The sequence below is a fragment of the Coccidioides immitis genome, assembly GCF_000149335.2.
Source record: "Coccidioides immitis RS genomic scaffold supercont3.4, whole genome shotgun sequence".
Lineage (NCBI taxonomy): Eukaryota > Fungi > Ascomycota > Eurotiomycetes > Onygenales > Onygenaceae > Coccidioides > Coccidioides immitis.
The window spans coordinates 3,869,907-3,884,654 of NW_004504311.1; the positions used below are offsets into that span (position 1 = coordinate 3,869,907).

The following is a 14,748-nucleotide window of genomic DNA, read 5'->3' on the forward strand; positions in this document are numbered from 1 at the left end:
GCCAGAACAGCCGTTTTCCTGCTGTCTTCCACAATTGATTGCATGATAAAAAAAAGCTCCATGCAGTTTAACGGAGCACTTCCCTACTCTGCTACCTATAAAATAAAAAAAAAATAAAAAATTCCTCCCTCCAATCTATCTTTTTTTACCGGACTTTGCGATGATCGTATATTATATATATATTATATGGAGTATAACTATTGGGGAAAAAACAAAGAACCAAAAGGCGGCTGTTGGGGAAAAAGAAAACAAAAAGAGGGGAAAAATTTGGGGGAACAGAGAAAAAGAGCTGCTGCTGAGTCATGTTGGGGAAATTTTAGTTGCATATTTAGAGTTCCGACATCGGCAGAATTCGAGAAAACGAAACGGAAAAAAAAATAAAAATAAAAAAATAAAATCGAGAGCTGCTGTTTGTTGGAGCTTGACTTGACTTGGTTTGAGTTGGTTTGGTTTGCTTTTTCTTATTTTTTTGGGGGCTGGCCAACTTCGCCAACCTGCTCAATTCTTCTTCCTCTTCTCGTCCTGCTCTTCTTCTTCTTTTTGACTCAAAAAAACAAAAGGTCTCCCCCCCCAAAAAAGGTCATATATCAACCCACATCCCCCGGTCCTCCCAGGTCAATTGCTTCCCTGCTCCACCCCCCTTTTTTCTAATCTCCCCTCCGCCCGTCAACGATGGCCTCCAGACCTGCTGCCAGAGCCCTGCGCTCTTCCTTCTCCCGCAACCTCGCGGCTTCTGCCTCAAAGGCCTCCCGCCGTACCTTCATCTCCGCCACCAATGCCCGCCCTGCCCTCGCCGCCAAAGCTGCTCCCATTGCTGCCCCCTTCGCCCAGCAGGCCCGTGGCATAAAGACAATCGACTTTGCTGGCACAAAGGAAACCGTCTACGGTACTGCTCGCTGCCCTCCCTCTCCCTCTCCCTCCCCCTCTCTCTCTCTCTTTTTTTGTCTTTTCTTTCTCTTTTCTCTTTTCTCTTTTCTTTTCTTTTTCTTTTCTTTTTTTTTTCTTTTTTTCTTTTTTTTTTTTGGATCTATAGCTGACCTAAATTTTGTTTTTCTTTTCCTAATTAGAGCGTGAGGATTGGCCCAGAGAGAAGCTCTTGGTATGTCTCTTTTTTCCCCGGTTTCCTAATCTTCTTTTTCTTTCAGTTTGACCATCTCTAACATTTGTCCAAGGACTACTTCAAAAATGATACCCTCGCCCTCATCGGCTACGGCTCCCAGGGCCACGGCCAGGGCCTCAACCTCCGTGACAACGGCCTCAACGTCATCGTCGGTGTTCGCAAGGATGGTGCATCCTGGAAGGAAGCCGTCCAGGATGGCTGGGTCCCCGGAAAGAACCTCTTCGACGTCAACGAGGCCATCAACAGGGGCACCATTGTCATGAACTTGCTCAGCGACGCCGCCCAGAGCGAGACCTGGCCCGCCATCAAGCCCCTCTTGACCAAGGGAAAGGTAATAACAATAACCCCTAACTCCCCAATCAATCAAACTATTGGTTCGATTCAGTCTAACATTGCCTTTTTTTTTTTTTTACTCTGTGACAATAGACCCTCTACTTCTCCCACGGCTTCTCCCCCGTCTTCAAGGATCTCACCAAGGTTGATGTCCCCAAAGACATCGATGTCATCCTCGTCGCTCCCAAGGGCTCCGGCCGCACTGTCCGCTCCCTCTTCAAGGAAGGACGTGGCATCAACTCCTCCGTCGCCGTCTACCAGGACGTCACCGGCAAGGCCAAGGAGAAGGCCGTCGCCCTCGGTGTCGCCGTCGGCAGCGGTTACCTCTACGAGACCACCTTCGAGAAGGAGGTCTACTCCGACCTCTACGGTGAGCGTGGCTGCCTGATGGGCGGCATCCACGGCATGTTCCTCGCCCAGTACGAGGTCCTCCGTGAGCGTGGCCACAGCCCCAGCGAGGCCTTCAACGAGACCGTCGAGGAGGCCACCCAGAGCTTGTACCCATTGATCGGTGCCAACGGCATGGATTGGATGTACGCCGCCTGCTCCACTACCGCTCGCCGCGGCGCCATCGACTGGAGCAGCAAGTTCAAGGATACACTCAAGCCTCTCTTCAATGAGCTGTACGACAGCGTCAAAGACGGAAGCGAGACCAAGCGCTCCCTCGACTACAACTCCCAGCCTGATTATCGTGAGAGATACGAAAAAGAGATGCAGGACATCCGTGACTTGGAGATCTGGAGGGCCGGAAAGGCAGTTAGGTAAAATCCCTTTCCTTTTTGTTTCTTTTCAACTCTCTTTTTTAATCTCTCCAATCGATGCTAATTTCTTCCATAGGTCCCTCCGTCCGGAGAATCAGAAATAGGAGCTGTAACATTAGATACCTTCCGGTCCATAGTTTCTTTTGTTCAACCTTTTTTTTTTTTTCCAAATATTTTTTTTTAACGTGTGATAATGAGAAAGAGCTATTAATTCATTTTCTTTAAAAGTTTATGTCTTCAACCTCATCCTTGCTCCTCTGGAGCTCCTTGGATCCCTGCTTTCACGTTTTATTCCTCGTATTCGGCCCCGCGACCTGGAGAGAAAAAAGGGCCGAGACCACAGCGTAGTTGAATCTCCCTCGCAACCACAGAACGTTTCAACCGAGAACCCTTGTCTTTTGTCGCGCCGTGAAATTGTCAATCATTCCATTGCTCCCCCCCCTCCCTTTCTTTTCTTTTCTTTTCTTTTCTTTTCTTTTCCTTTTTTCACTCCAATATTCATAGAGGACAATTCACCGCCAACATGACAGACCAATCCCACTGGCTGCCACTCTCCGCCACCAACATCCAGGCCGCCCACGCTGTGATCCGACCCCACGTCCACACCACCCCTGTCCTGACCTGCCGCACTCTCAACCGCCTCGCATCCACCCCGCAATCCGCCGACTCCCTCCGCGGTACACCGTTCGAAGGACGCACGCCGGCCAGCCCCAAGATCAATTTGTTCTTCAAATGTGAGAATCTGCAGAAAATCGGTGCCTTCAAGGCACGGGGCGCCTTCCACGCACTTCTGAGGCTATGCGACTGTCTGGGCGTAGAGGAAGTAAGGAAGAGAGGAGTCGTGACGCATAGTTCTGGTATACATCCCATTGCCATACCCACACACGCACGCACATCCCAAATACGAACTTACCGGACCTCGGCTACTGCTGAGGACGTTCAAATTTTGCTAACGCGGATCGTCCTTTGCTGTTGTGACTAGGAAACCATGCCCAGGCCGTCGCTCTGGCCGCTGCTACCTTGCAAATTCCCGCGTACATCGTCATGCCACGCATCTCCACCCCCTCGAAGATCGCCGGGACACAATCCCACGGTGCAAAGGTGATCTTCAGCGGGTCGACGAGCCAGGAGCGCGAAGAGGTCGTGAAACATGTCATTGACGACACGGGCGCCATCCTTGTGCCGCCGTACGATCATCCGGATATAATACTAGGTCAAGGGACTGTAGGGCTGGAGCTCGAACAGCAGGTGAAAGAACTGGTCCAGAATAACCCCGGATTGAGCGTGCATGTGGATGTGGCGGGCAAAAATGCCATGCTGGATGCCGTGATCACGCCCCTGGGCGGCGGGGGATTGAACTCCGGCGTCGCAACGTGGTTTTCTTCCGCCGAGAAGAGCGAATCTTCCGCTAAAACCCTTGTTTTTGGCGCCGAGCCATCGTATCAGGGTGCTGATGACTGCTGTCGCTCCCTCGCTGCCGGAGCCCTCATCACGAGGGTCTCGTCGCTCACCATAGCCGACGGTTTACGCACACCGGTCGGTGCCATTCCTTGGTCTGTCATCTCGAACCCAGAGAAGGTCCGAGGCGTGTACGCCGTAACAGAGGAGCAGATAAAGGCCGCTATGAGACTGGTGCTCGAGAGAATGAAAGTGGTGGTGGAGCCCAGTGCCGTTGTAGGGTTGGCGGTTATTCTGTTCAACGAAGACTTCAGGACGTTCGTGGAGAAAGAGTCGGGCAAGGAAGGCTGGGATATTGGCGTGGTGTTCAGCGGGGGAAATACCAGTGTCGAGGCGATTCGAGAGCTATTTTCTACTTAACATAATATGATTTTGAACAGGTGTAGACCCCCTTTTTTTCCTTTTTTTTTTTTTTTTTTTCTTTTTTTTTTTTATTTTATCACTAGACGTGAAGCTCTACAGATACGTAGATTTAGATCACAACCTCTCAATGGGTTGCCACTATAACTGTTCAAATAATCTACTCTGGAGTAATCAACTATTGAACTCAATACCTTCCTTGAGGATCCTGAATCCAAACGCTCCTTTAGCACTGAGCTCACTCTTGATGCTCGCAGGTATACTAGATGGGTCGATCCACCCGGAAAACCGACCGCTCAGAACAACCGCTTGTCTCGAGGCGGCATCCGCTTTGGCTTCATCAACCGTCATCCATTCTCCAAACGGCCGCACGACGTCTCGTCGTACAATGAGGCGAATCGTAGGAAATGTAGGCCATGGATGCGGAAGGTATGGCTTAAACGAACCCAACAAAGGGGAGATCGAGCGCGAGGGATAAAATCCGGCGGTGGTGTAGAAAACCAAACACGAAAACGTGCTTTGTATAGCACGAAGGCAGGAAACGATCTCCGTGGGGACATGTATATCCTTCTTCTGCCGGATAGACGACGCTTCGTGTTGCGTATGGATTTGTCCTTCGTTCCTTGCGCCAGGAATCCGCGAGATCTCGGCTTCACGCCAATCTTGCCAGCAAAACGCACTGGCACTATCGAGAATGGTAGCGTATACACAACGCTGCCGCGAATAGTGTCTTATGCTAAACATATACTCGATTATGGATTCCAAGGTCGTAAGCAGAGAAGCAGAGGACTGCGGTCGGAAGACATGTATGTGACGCAGAGCTTCGTCGACGAGGCATCGTAACATTATCTCGTCCTTTTTGTCGTCCCTTTTATCGCTATTACCGTGGGAAGACACAATTCTCTCCTGAGCAATGTGATTTATCACCTGTTTAACACGGAGGGCATCGAAGCGTCCATCTGTATCTAGCCATATCACCGCTGCACCACGGCCTCCAACGTGAACGTCGTCGTCAGCTCGCGCCGGCAACACTGCCAGAGCGGCGATGTGATAGAGCAATGATGTCTTGCCATCGGCAGAGAAGGGGCTGGTTATTTCTATTACCGGATTGCTTGGGAGAGTATTGCTCCTTGCGAGGACGGAGAGGATGTCGTCGAGGGGCTCAATGCCGAGTAGAATTCGACCTACAACGCTGTCGCCGCGAGACTCGCGAAACTCTCGTAGGATCTAAAGCGGAGTTTGCACGTTAGTAGAAGTCAAGCAAAAGCATAGAGGTGAGAATTGTTGAGCTCAATCTTGCATATTTATCACTGCCAGTACTGACATCGGAGAGATTCTGTTCCTTGACTTCCGCCAGCAACCTTGCCCCAAAAAACTCAGCGCCCATCTTCTTCGAGATGCTTGGGCTCAGCACACCGCAGAGCACTCATTGCCGCAGACTTCAATTATCTAAAGGGGCGCTTTATCACCGTCAGTGTCGAGGGTTTAGAGCTAGGGTGTTGAACAAGAGAACAACCTGCGATCAAACTCAGTCCGCCTCAACCGGCGGCAGTTGCAGGTTCTGGTTTCAAGGCTCCCTTCTCCTAAGCCTCAACCCAATTCCACACTCTCCACACATACCTAGCTATCCTTTTTCAGATTTATTAGAGGAAAATGGCACCGCCCGTCACTCCTTTCCCAGCCGCGTCGCTCCCTATTCACATCCACACCACCACCCACGGCTTCAAGCCTAAAGCACGGAAAGGACCGCCAACAGACCTCCTCTCCTGTCCGCTGTTCGCAATGCAACAGTTTTCGTGCAATCCGCCACGTAAAGGCGTACCAGAAGCGCCAGGGGTGGTGAGATGCGAATCAGTTGTGAGGATCTTCAGACGGTAAGTCCTAATCTGGTGCGTGAATGGGGTAAAGCGCTGGGCTGACTACTATTGGGGCGTAGGTGCGCAAATGGAGTCAGTGCAGAAACTACAGCGCTCGAAGGGCATAAATATAAAGATGTCGTGCTTCGCGAAAGCAAAGGATTATGAGCTACGAATACATGAATGAGGCAACGAATGACTCTGATCCATACAGAAGTTTACAACAATGATATTCCCCGGGGTATCTGGAACCGCATATGCAACGCTTTTCAATGGAAATGCTCGCCCAATATATGAATAACCCAAACGCCTTGCTGCGATAGGACAAAAAGGAGCTCGGTCGATCACACCTTTCTAGCTGTTGCCGACGTACTCTTCTGACGCTCCGTTCCGCGCCCGTCTGTTGCCTCGCTCTTAAGCCAATACACACGTTCGCAGTTCACAACAGGGCCCAATTCAAGCTTTGGCGGTTCGATATCAGGTTCTACCGGAGTCTTTTCCCTCACAGGCTCCGAAAACCCAAATTCTATCGTATCTAGCTCCGCATCCATAGCTCTCTGCTTATCCTTCCTTCTTTTTGCCCTCTCCTCTGCCTGGCTCTTAAGAAGTGCAGCCAGCGTCTTTTCAAACATAGACTCCATGCTCTCCTCCTCTCTTCCCCATAAGGTCTTCTCTGCCTCCACTTGGTTCCTCGATCGCGATTCTTTTGCCGCATGTGTTAATTTCCTCAATGCCTCTTCGCCTAGACGTCCTTCTTCGGTTGCTCTCTCTCTAATTTTTCTTGGGTCGGTCTCTCGTTCGGTATAGACGTGCGTGTCTTGGTATGTATGCTTGCTCGGGAATTTGGGGAAATGTTTTGGAATGTACGAGTACGTTCTTTTATCGTCGGTGGCACTCAGCTCCGGTCCTAAGAATGGTAAATACGTTTGTGGAGTTCCTTCGTCGGGAGGTGGAGAGGGTAGGATGGCCGGAGTTTGTGTGGCTTTGCGGGGGCATTTGAGGTGTGGACGAAGTGAATCCAAGGATATGGCGTGCTGATCGAGGGCATGCTCAAAGTCCTGCGGGATGGGTTGTGTTCTGCGGCAGGAAGCCATTGATGCACGAATGTAAGATAGGAAATGAAGCATATCTCCAAGAAGGTTAGCAGTGTGAAATTTAAAAGGCAGCTGTCACGTAGCCACACCCGAGAATGGAATTCCATACATTCTTCAACTCCATTTCTGAAGCTATCCAGCGCAACGGGCTCTGCATGGTCGAAGCCAGCTTCGCGCAGTGAAACTCCAATGGCCATATTTAGCAACTGGTCCACGGAAGCATCGTCCGCGATGACGGCGGAGTCAAGGGGCTCAATGTCTAGGGGAGACTGCAGACGATGCACGCGGTGGTATTCAACCTTCTGCCTCTTCGAGAGAACTGCTGGTGGATTGTCTGAGTCCGGGGATGGACGTTTGAGCGACGCGTTCTTGGAGGACATGATTCCAGGATCGACAGTGGAGGGTATATGGAAAGAGTTGGAGTAGGTTAACTTGCTGTTTCGATCTTATGGGTGCGCGATATGAGAGAAAGTTTTCCCCTCTTCACCTAGATGAGTAGCTCTGAATGAACCATCTAGCGCCTTTCAGTCTCCGTTCAATGGATCAATAGGACTGGCGTTGAATGGCAGGCATGTATTTTGCGGGATCAAGTGAATGCAAGCTGTTGTCATCCCACTCAAAGCTTAGCTTGGAAGATTACCACCATAGCCCAGGCTCCATTAGCTCATCTCCGGGTTTCTTCTTCTGTCTTCTTCGCTGGTGTTTCGGCCGGCGGTTCCTCGTCTTCCTCTGCCTGTCATGGCTTGCTCTGCTTCGCGTTTGGGGCTCCTCGTTCGCTCCCTGATCCGCTGACATAATTCCTGACTCAGCAGTGGGCTGATTGAAATTCGATTTTCCACGTGACCTTCCTTGTGCCGCCGAAACCAGCAAAACCGACGACGAAGCACGAAGACAACGCACGACAAGCCCGCTGCAATTCACTGCCTGGGGATCCTCACGAGCTCCTTTTTCTCACTGTCTCCCGATAGCTTTTCTCTTCCCTCCAGCCCAAGATGGCCATCCAACCAATCACTGGTGTAAGCGCAATTCCCTAGCTTGGTGCTGTGTCTGTGTGTGTGTGCTATGGAATTGAGGGTCGATGTCAACACTACGTTGGGCGCCAATTTGCTGATGATATTTCGTGTAGATGCTCCGCAAGGGCCTCGTTCTGGACATTAGCACCGCCTTTGGTGAGCGATTCCCTTCCTGATCGAAAGTTCCATTGCGCATCTCAATGCTTGGGAGCTGCGCTCATTCAATTCCCCGGGGATGATTTTACCTCCCCGATTACACACCTCCATCTTTAGCGACTCTCCCAGTGAGCGAATCTTTATTAACCTTCAATTCCAGGCCTCGGAACAACTTTCGGTTACCTCTGGTGGTACGGTACGTAGGACAATAATTGCTTCGCAAAATGATACCTCTCTCCCACAGATCGGGAATCTCCCTCTAACACAGAGATGACATTAAGGATACCACCTCCCCCGCGTCCGGGCCCGTGACCACCTCTATGCTACATTAGAAGCAGAGCGTGCCAGTGAAGCTGCTCTCTAATCGATTCACCGACCTCCTTCCCTTCAGCATATTCGTTCTGCCCAGACGTTTCCTCCATACACGCCCTCGAATGATGCACTTTGTTGCCCATGGGCTCAAAAGATGTCCAAGGGAGCAAGTCCACGAAACCGACGAACGGATACAACACTCCGCTGGGGGATTCGACGGTGGCGGTGGGTCATGCCTTGTAACACGAACGAGCTGTGTATATAACATGTTTTGAAAAGAACGAAAAACAAAAAAAGAAAGAATGCATATTCGTTACTCTCCACTCTTACAGCTCTATTTCCGTTGGAATTTCATCTACGATGCTCTCTACCGTATAGGCAGCTTCCCAACTAACATAACCAATTAGGAATAACCAACCGAGGCAAAATATTCTCTAAATAAGCAAATCGCAGATGACATCGCTCCTCGTAATATCTAACCTGAGCTCCCATTTTGTAAGATTAGGATATCCGTATGAGTTGAACACGCATACGGGTCATTTTACGTTGCTAATAGCCCTTGTGTCCATATTCCTTCACAGCAGGCATAGAGCACGGCTAAGTTTCATCATTCATGTCCTAAAGTCCTCATATCTATCATCTGTTTATTTCATAACTCGCTCATATGTAATCCCCCGCACTGTCCCTCCGGCCATGGCGTTACGCACGTTGCGTTTGAACTGCTCCCTATTCAGGCGAAGGTCCTCGGCGGCTTCTTTGTTCAGCGGGTCGGATGCATTAGGCTCAAGGAAAAGGAACTGTTTCATGGAGGCGCCATCAGTCATCAAGAGAAGCCCGGAGCGTAGTACAATAACCCTGTATCTCGTACCTGCAGCCCCACTATCACCGCATTCAAATTCAGCACAGGTTTCCAGTCCTCTCTTAAAATATTCAAGCATACGTTCCCCTCTAGATCAATGTTTGGATGATATATCTTCTGGTTACACTTCACCTTAGGTGGATCGTGCGGGAAGTTCTGGTTGATGTTGAAGTTGAAGGTGAACGTGCCTGCTTTGTACATGCCTTCGTCGGGCTCAACGGTAAGGATGAAGTGGAGGATATCGTCGGCATTTGGGAAGCTCATTTTCATCGTTGAACCGAGGGAGAGCTCTGCTAGATCTGTACATTTGCGATAAAAGGCGTTAGCTGACGAATACCTGGTGCGGGGGCCGTGCAGGTTCATAAACACACCTCGCTGCACTCGCAGCTGCGCAGCGGTGACCTTCTTCTTCTTCGGACCACCGGTACCTTCAGCATTTTCAGCTTGTTGCTGTTTTTGCTTCTATGGATCCCCGTCAACATCCATATGGGCTAAGAGAGGGGCAAAGGAGCATCACGCCACGTACCATTGACCATATCTTCAACATCTTGACTCAAAATCTCCCTCCAAACACTCTAGGGAATCCGCTAGTAAGGCAGCCCCAACCAAGCCAGAAGGCTAAACAAAATAAATTCGGAAAAAAAAAAAAGGACAAAAGGTGTGAGCTGCGTGTGGGCGTGTGCCTGTTTATCCGATGTCAGGAGCGGCGGGAAATGCCAGAGCGTGCCGGCCCAAAATAGATGCGCGAACTGTTAGTATTATTTGCAGTAGAGCCTTGCTTGTTCAAGCTCTAGAACACATATACACAGTTTTTGCACCTCTTTATGGGACCAAATATATGTGGGTGTATATATATTCCTTTTGGAAGTCTCGGGGGTCAGGCTGCAAAAGGGACCGAGTGGTGGAGATGTTGAGAGCGGCGTTAAAAGTCGTGAGTACTAATATATGCTGGAGACGGAAGCCAGATGTCTACTAGCAAATTATGCAGAGTAAAAAACAAAATATATAAAAATATATATCTATTATGCCTCAAAAATTGGGAAGGGAAAACAGAAACACAATTTCAATCGGGCTGTTCAAATCTGTCTGCTGTCAAGCGGCGGCGGCGTGGATTCTGACACTTGACGCCGAATGAAGTCACCAAAACTTTGGGCAGTGCACGTGATATATTTGTCCAACTCCGAGAAGTTGCCTGCCCAACATCAAGACCAGCATAACCTATTAGAAATGGCCGCAATATGCGCCTTTCATTGGCCGGAAAATCGGTCGAGCAGACATTGAAGGTTATTTACTGCTCGGACACGAGGGCCCGGCTACATAGTCAAGGAGTGACGTATTTTGAGAAACACTCTGTCTGGAACTCACATTGCCATGGGGTCTCATAGAACATGCCACAGACATTGGGTAATATAGGGGAACCAAGTAGCCCAAGGTATAGTAAGCAAAAGTCAAAACATTAATGCGTGGAAACAGGGTTATCTGGAAGGGAAAGCAAAAAGATATGAAGCTACCAACATTACCTAGACTTTGGGAAATCCCAGAGTAATGAGCAGGAATAGCAGAGACAAAGAGAAAGGATAACCCATCATCTAAAATAGAATACAGGCACAAATAGTTACCAGTGAAACAAATAAGAAAAAGGGGCATGGCAGAATATTGGTGGATATTGAACAGGACCATATTTTGTGTAGGGAATATCATCATGTCAGGGCGGGAAAGCAGATTACTGGCGTCAATTTTCCAGGCTGAAAGAACACAGGTCGTAAAACAAAAGAGAGTCCGAAAGATGAAGCCACCTTGACTATCTTCTGGCGAAACAGCACATAATGCCTGATTTGCCCAAGAACCAACAGGCTCCGATGAAACGGATCAAAGACAAAGCGGCCGTAGCCCACAAAAGAGCTCGGAAGAAATTGGCGGTTCGATCTGTGGCTTGGGACTATCCAGCAGTGTCAGTATATCATGATCATGTAAAAACCACCCTTCATTGTGGAGATAGCTTACTGTAAAACCAAGCTTATTAACGCTGTCGCTTGTAATTAGCACAGCGAGCAAAGCATTTGAGAAAATCCATGAAGCTACTAGTCGAGTACGGAAGCTCTTATAAGAATCCTCCAAAGATTTCTTTTCATCGACCTTTGGTTCAACGAAGGGAGTAAGAGCTCGTTTCACAGTTGCCTCGAACTGACTGTCGATGTCAGCTTGTGGTTTATCGATTTCTTCGATAACGGCAGCTTTGCCACCATCTTCTTTCGTCGTTTGTGCGGACGGCAATGCATCTGCCTTATCTGAACCCTTGGTACCCCAAGAAACATCATGCCAGTTGCTGAAAGCGTACACCATGAGGATGTTAATGTACGAGGACATGATGAGCAGATAGGCCGGGAAGGATGTGAACATGTGCCATGGGTCCATGTACATAAACGAGGCAACGAAGTAGAGACCAAAAGTTGCTGCAAGAGCGATAACAATGATACCCGCACTGTCGGAGCCGAAGAAAGACTTCAGGAAACCGTCCACGCCTTTGTCGGTTTCGAAATCTACGCTTCCAGAGAACGCCCGAACGACCAAGTACATTGAGAGGATGACAATGTACAGCTGAACAAGACCGAAGAGGATAAACGACGTGATGTACGAGTGTTTAGACCTACGACGGGGTAAGCATTGTGGCAAAGACTCAATAAGACGCTCTTCACTCACCCTTTTGGCCTGTTACCTAGGGCGAGGATGAACTGCAGTAGGAGGAAACCAAGGTATAGATATTTGAGAACCGTGTTGAGGATGGGAGTAACTTTGTTTCCGAAGGGGAAGGCTCTCTGACCCTCTTGATTAGGGTTACCAACGAGATCCATGATAACAGAAGTGGTAAGCCAGTAAGCAGCTATAAACCCATTAGCACAGGACGGGCTCCGCGTTTCAAGTTCACGTTGATTACATACCCAGAGCGAACCAAGTCAAAAAAACCGTAAACGTGTTGTAAAGCATTTGAATGTGGAAGAAGAACATGCGGAGGATGTTATGTCCGCTCTTATACATTCTACCAAAGTGCATGAGGGCGTAGATACTGGCGGCAAAGGAACCGTTCAGCCAACGTCGACGCTGGGAGATGAATTCCGGAGCACCCTCGGGCACGTCAGTTTCACCCTTGGAAGCTTTGACGTAGGTCAAGTGCCATTTAGATCCAGCCTTGGCCACCAACTCGAAGCAGAGAATACGATCTTCAGCCAAGAACATGTTTTTCTTGAAGATGTTCATACCCTCAATACCCTTGGGACCAAGCTGCTTGGAAAGAGTGTGGTCACCGTGGAAATATTGCTCAAGGGGTCTACCCATGATAGCTCTGAATCGGTATGCAGAGAAAGCACCGGGTAAGACACTGACATATCCAAAGGAACTCTCCAAGGGTTTATCGAGGATGTTACTGATCTTGTATTCAAAGTTTTGGGCAGCGACGAGCGGATTGATCAATTTTGTCCATCCCTTACCCAACATGGCGTGAATCTCACCGCAAGATCCACCCAAGTCCTTGTCGTTGTAAAAAGCTTCCCAAAGAGCGAGCAAGGACTTCGAACCAGGCTTCGTACCAGCGTCCAAGAGAATACAAATCTCGGGGTTGAGAATCCTACCAAACGCATTAAAGAGCCATCTGTGAGAGTTGATCTTTTTGCTATTCTTCTGCTTCAAGCAAAACATCATCTGGACGGGTGGGAGAGTCGACGGGCCATCATCATGGGGACGGATGAGCTGCTGGTTTGCGGTGACGGATAATTGTGTGGTGTATTCGAACTGTGTCTGTGTTAGGACGAGGCTTGTCGAAATCGCTTTAAGATCTAAAAGGAAAAGAAAAGGTACTGACAATATGGGCAACGGTCTCCTTCCCGTCAACATCACGTTTCATGACGCCATCTTGATAAACACCGATCGTAGCAAGAACATCTAGCACGTCTTTGTCGCAAGGGTCGATACCGTCGAAGATCAAAGCGACAACGATCTTTTGCCAGGCGGGACCACCTTTATTCCAGAATTCGGATTTTTTGATATTCACGATGTCGCGAATGTTTTGCATAACGCCGTGCAGGGTACGAGAAGTCAACATTTTGTCTTCATTGTAGTACGTAATTGCGATCAGGAGCTCGGTGTGGCGGTTGTACATAGCAGGACGAAGGTTGTAGCCATTGTGCAGGGTGAAGTCGTTAGGATCGCAGGTAGCAGCGGTATCTGTGTGGAACCGTCAGTGAGCAAGTGGATATCCCTGTGTTGAGAATCAATCTACGGGGCTACCCACATCTCATGTGCGTAAATTCCTCGCTTCCTCCTTCGAGGTCGTTGCGGTACTTTGCCTGGACCGCATTCTGAATGGCACTGGGCACGGGGTAGTCCACGCTCAAGACAGAGCCCTGGACGAGCTTGACCTTTCTGGTAGCGTAGCGGCGGAGGTTTCCTTGGGGAGCTTGCCTCCGTCGCCATGCGTCTGTGGAGGAGGTTTCGCTCCGGCTGTACGGGGAGGCTACCCGACCAGGCACGCCGAAGCCAGCGGCGGGATTGTCCGTCTGCTGGCCGTACATCGGGTCATTGTACTGGCTCATGTTCTGTGGGTCTGTGGCGTAAGACTCGGTCAAGCTGTATCTCGAAGCTGGTCTGGCAGGGGAGGCGGTCCGCTGATGGGGATCGTCGAAGGGACCACCGTAGGGTCCTTGATTCAGCAAAGAGCGCGAAGCATCATCATCTTGCGGCAGGTGGTATTGCTAAATACCGCGAAGGTAGGCCCAAAAAAAGGGGGTGGATTGTCAGCAGAGCAAATCAATATAACTCTGAAACATGCCAGAGGCAGGGATGTGAATTCACGCCAACAATTTTTTTTTTTCCTTCTTTTTCGACAAAAGACAGAGAAAACAAAAAGAGACAGCAGGGCAAAAACTTACGCTTCCATTTGGAGGCATATCCTGGAGGCGATGGTCGCCGTAACCTCCTGGCGAGTTACCGCCGCCGCCCTGGTAGGCCATCGTCGAAGATCGCAAGGAACGATCAGAGGGTGAGGTATGGGGAACCAGTGTCGGCCAAGGGTAGGTTGCGGGAGCGAGAGGTCAGGATTGGTAGTGGGAAGGACAAGGCCTGCTGACAGCGAAGCCAGGTAGTTGTTCGAGGTCACAGGGCGAAGGGCGAATGGAGGAACGTCCAAGCCGCAGACGAAGTGACGTGCAGACAAAGGGGTGGATGATATGGGAGGTAGTGGAACAAACAACAGCAACAACAACAAAAAAAAGAAAAAAAAAAAAGAAAGCAGGAAAAAAGAGGGAGAAGGTGAAGAGGTGCCTAGGTAGCTGAACGAGAGAGGCAGACAGAGAGAGAGAGAGAGGTGACAAGAAGACTTAAAGGAAGAAGAAGAAGAGAAGGGAGAGAGAGAGAAAAAATGATCCCCTGCCTCG

General features: G+C 49.5%; 8 protein-coding genes across 8 annotated transcripts; 4 read left to right on the plus strand and 4 right to left on the minus strand.

Moving 5' to 3' along the window:
* Nucleotides 1-536: 536 nt before the first annotated feature.
* CIMG_05641 (ketol-acid reductoisomerase, mitochondrial) lies at nucleotides 537-2,448 on the plus strand. Its single transcript, XM_001246199.2, has 5 exons — nucleotides 537-886; nucleotides 1,068-1,099; nucleotides 1,173-1,451; nucleotides 1,547-2,214; nucleotides 2,291-2,448. Exons 1-5 carry the CDS (start codon nucleotides 673-675, stop codon nucleotides 2,316-2,318), a joined length of 1,221 nt encoding a protein of 406 aa, XP_001246200.1. The 5' UTR covers nucleotides 537-672; the 3' UTR covers nucleotides 2,319-2,448.
* Nucleotides 2,449-2,721: 273 nt separating this feature from the next.
* CIMG_05642 (pyridoxal-phosphate dependent enzyme) lies at nucleotides 2,722-4,075 on the plus strand. Its single transcript, XM_001246200.2, has 2 exons — nucleotides 2,722-3,071; nucleotides 3,197-4,075. Exons 1-2 carry the CDS (start codon nucleotides 2,738-2,740, stop codon nucleotides 4,030-4,032), a joined length of 1,170 nt encoding a protein of 389 aa, XP_001246201.2. The 5' UTR covers nucleotides 2,722-2,737; the 3' UTR covers nucleotides 4,033-4,075.
* A 30-nt stretch (nucleotides 4,076-4,105) lies between these two features.
* CIMG_05643 (uncharacterized protein) lies at nucleotides 4,106-5,523 on the minus strand. The gene is made up of 2 exons (XM_001246201.2): nucleotides 5,357-5,523; nucleotides 4,106-5,259 (listed from the first exon to the last, which is right to left on the minus strand). Exons 1-2 carry the CDS (start codon nucleotides 5,417-5,419, stop codon nucleotides 4,207-4,209), a joined length of 1,116 nt encoding a protein of 371 aa, XP_001246202.2. The 5' UTR covers nucleotides 5,420-5,523; the 3' UTR covers nucleotides 4,106-4,206.
* A 144-nt stretch (nucleotides 5,524-5,667) lies between these two features.
* CIMG_11587 (uncharacterized protein) lies at nucleotides 5,668-7,100 on the plus strand. Its single transcript, XM_012358510.1, has 2 exons — nucleotides 5,668-5,906; nucleotides 5,969-7,100. Exons 1-2 carry the CDS (start codon nucleotides 5,686-5,688, stop codon nucleotides 6,054-6,056), a joined length of 309 nt encoding a protein of 102 aa, XP_012213933.1. The 5' UTR covers nucleotides 5,668-5,685; the 3' UTR covers nucleotides 6,057-7,100.
* CIMG_05644 (bromodomain associated protein) lies at nucleotides 6,095-7,362 on the minus strand (the record flags this gene model as incomplete). The annotated part of the gene is made up of 2 exons (XM_001246202.2): nucleotides 6,095-7,017; nucleotides 7,092-7,362. 2 exons carry the CDS (start codon nucleotides 7,360-7,362, stop codon nucleotides 6,233-6,235), a joined length of 1,056 nt encoding a protein of 351 aa, XP_001246203.2. The 3' UTR covers nucleotides 6,095-6,232.
* Nucleotides 7,363-7,868: 506 nt separating this feature from the next.
* On the plus strand, nucleotides 7,869-8,794 carry CIMG_05645 (cytochrome c oxidase subunit 7). Its single transcript, XM_001246203.2, has 4 exons — nucleotides 7,869-7,998; nucleotides 8,109-8,151; nucleotides 8,312-8,347; nucleotides 8,433-8,794. The coding sequence occupies exons 1-4, from the start codon at nucleotides 7,975-7,977 to the stop codon at nucleotides 8,513-8,515; spliced, it is 186 nt and encodes a 61-aa protein (XP_001246204.1). The 5' UTR covers nucleotides 7,869-7,974; the 3' UTR covers nucleotides 8,516-8,794.
* A 254-nt stretch (nucleotides 8,795-9,048) lies between these two features.
* On the minus strand, nucleotides 9,049-10,404 carry CIMG_05646 (NEDD8-conjugating enzyme Ubc12). Its single transcript, XM_001246204.2, has 4 exons — nucleotides 9,849-10,404; nucleotides 9,694-9,784; nucleotides 9,332-9,621; nucleotides 9,049-9,260 (listed from the first exon to the last, which is right to left on the minus strand). Exons 1-4 carry the CDS (start codon nucleotides 9,867-9,869, stop codon nucleotides 9,108-9,110), a joined length of 555 nt encoding a protein of 184 aa, XP_001246205.1. The 5' UTR covers nucleotides 9,870-10,404; the 3' UTR covers nucleotides 9,049-9,107.
* A 261-nt stretch (nucleotides 10,405-10,665) lies between these two features.
* Nucleotides 10,666-14,683, minus strand: CIMG_05647 (chitin synthase G). Its single transcript, XM_001246205.2, has 7 exons — nucleotides 14,245-14,683; nucleotides 13,608-14,067; nucleotides 13,179-13,540; nucleotides 12,262-13,108; nucleotides 12,023-12,203; nucleotides 11,327-11,969; nucleotides 10,666-11,261 (listed from the first exon to the last, which is right to left on the minus strand). The coding sequence occupies exons 1-7, from the start codon at nucleotides 14,323-14,325 to the stop codon at nucleotides 11,124-11,126; spliced, it is 2,712 nt and encodes a 903-aa protein (XP_001246206.1). The 5' UTR covers nucleotides 14,326-14,683; the 3' UTR covers nucleotides 10,666-11,123.
* Between the last annotated feature and the right edge of the window lie 65 nt (nucleotides 14,684-14,748).

What these genes read in the sequence shown, in the direction of transcription:
- CIMG_05645 (XM_001246203.2), top strand. Translation starts at nt 7,975, where the DNA reads ATGGCCATCCAACCAATCACTGGT. An exon ending in CCATCCAACCAATCACTGGT is followed by an intron (nt 7,999 to 8,108) that starts GTAAGCGCAATT and finishes TATTTCGTGTAG; the next exon opens with ATGCTCCGCAAGGGCCTCGT. An exon ending in GGACATTAGCACCGCCTTTG is followed by an intron (nt 8,152 to 8,311) that starts GTGAGCGATTCC and finishes CTTCAATTCCAG; the next exon opens with GCCTCGGAACAACTTTCGGT.
- CIMG_05641 (XM_001246199.2), top strand. Translation starts at nt 673, where the DNA reads ATGGCCTCCAGACCTGCTGCCAGAGCCCTGCGCTCTTCCTTCTCCCGC. An exon ending in CCCTCTTGACCAAGGGAAAG is followed by an intron (nt 1,452 to 1,546) that starts GTAATAACAATA and finishes CTGTGACAATAG; the next exon opens with ACCCTCTACTTCTCCCACGG. An exon ending in AGGGCCGGAAAGGCAGTTAG is followed by an intron (nt 2,215 to 2,290) that starts GTAAAATCCCTT and finishes TTTCTTCCATAG; the next exon opens with GTCCCTCCGTCCGGAGAATC.
- CIMG_05647 (XM_001246205.2), bottom strand. Translation starts at nt 14,325, where the DNA reads ATGGCCTACCAGGGCGGCGGCGGTAACTCGCCAGGAGGTTACGGCGAC. An exon ending in AGGAGACCGTTGCCCATATT is followed by an intron (nt 13,109 to 13,178) that starts GTCAGTACCTTT and finishes ACACAGACACAG; the next exon opens with TTCGAATACACCACACAATT. An exon ending in TTTGACTTGGTTCGCTCTGG is followed by an intron (nt 12,204 to 12,261) that starts GTATGTAATCAA and finishes ATGGGTTTATAG; the next exon opens with CTGCTTACTGGCTTACCACT.
- CIMG_05646 (XM_001246204.2), bottom strand. Translation starts at nt 9,869, where the DNA reads ATGTTGAAGATATGGTCAATG. An exon ending in TGTTGAAGATATGGTCAATG is followed by an intron (nt 9,785 to 9,848) that starts GTACGTGGCGTG and finishes GGGGATCCATAG; the next exon opens with AAGCAAAAACAGCAACAAGC. An exon ending in CGGTGATAGTGGGGCTGCAG is followed by an intron (nt 9,261 to 9,331) that starts GTACGAGATACA and finishes TCCATGAAACAG; the next exon opens with TTCCTTTTCCTTGAGCCTAA.
- CIMG_05643 (XM_001246201.2), bottom strand. Translation starts at nt 5,419, where the DNA reads ATGGGCGCTGAGTTTTTTGGGGCAAGGTTGCTGGCGGAAGTCAAGGAA. An exon ending in AGGAACAGAATCTCTCCGAT is followed by an intron (nt 5,260 to 5,356) that starts GTCAGTACTGGC and finishes ACTCCGCTTTAG; the next exon opens with ATCCTACGAGAGTTTCGCGA.
- CIMG_11587 (XM_012358510.1), top strand. Translation starts at nt 5,686, where the DNA reads ATGGCACCGCCCGTCACTCCTTTCCCAGCCGCGTCGCTCCCTATTCAC. An exon ending in GTTGTGAGGATCTTCAGACG is followed by an intron (nt 5,907 to 5,968) that starts GTAAGTCCTAAT and finishes ATTGGGGCGTAG; the next exon opens with GTGCGCAAATGGAGTCAGTG.
- CIMG_05642 (XM_001246200.2), top strand. Translation starts at nt 2,738, where the DNA reads ATGACAGACCAATCCCACTGGCTGCCACTCTCCGCCACCAACATCCAG. An exon ending in AGTCGTGACGCATAGTTCTG is followed by an intron (nt 3,072 to 3,196) that starts GTATACATCCCA and finishes TGTTGTGACTAG; the next exon opens with GAAACCATGCCCAGGCCGTC.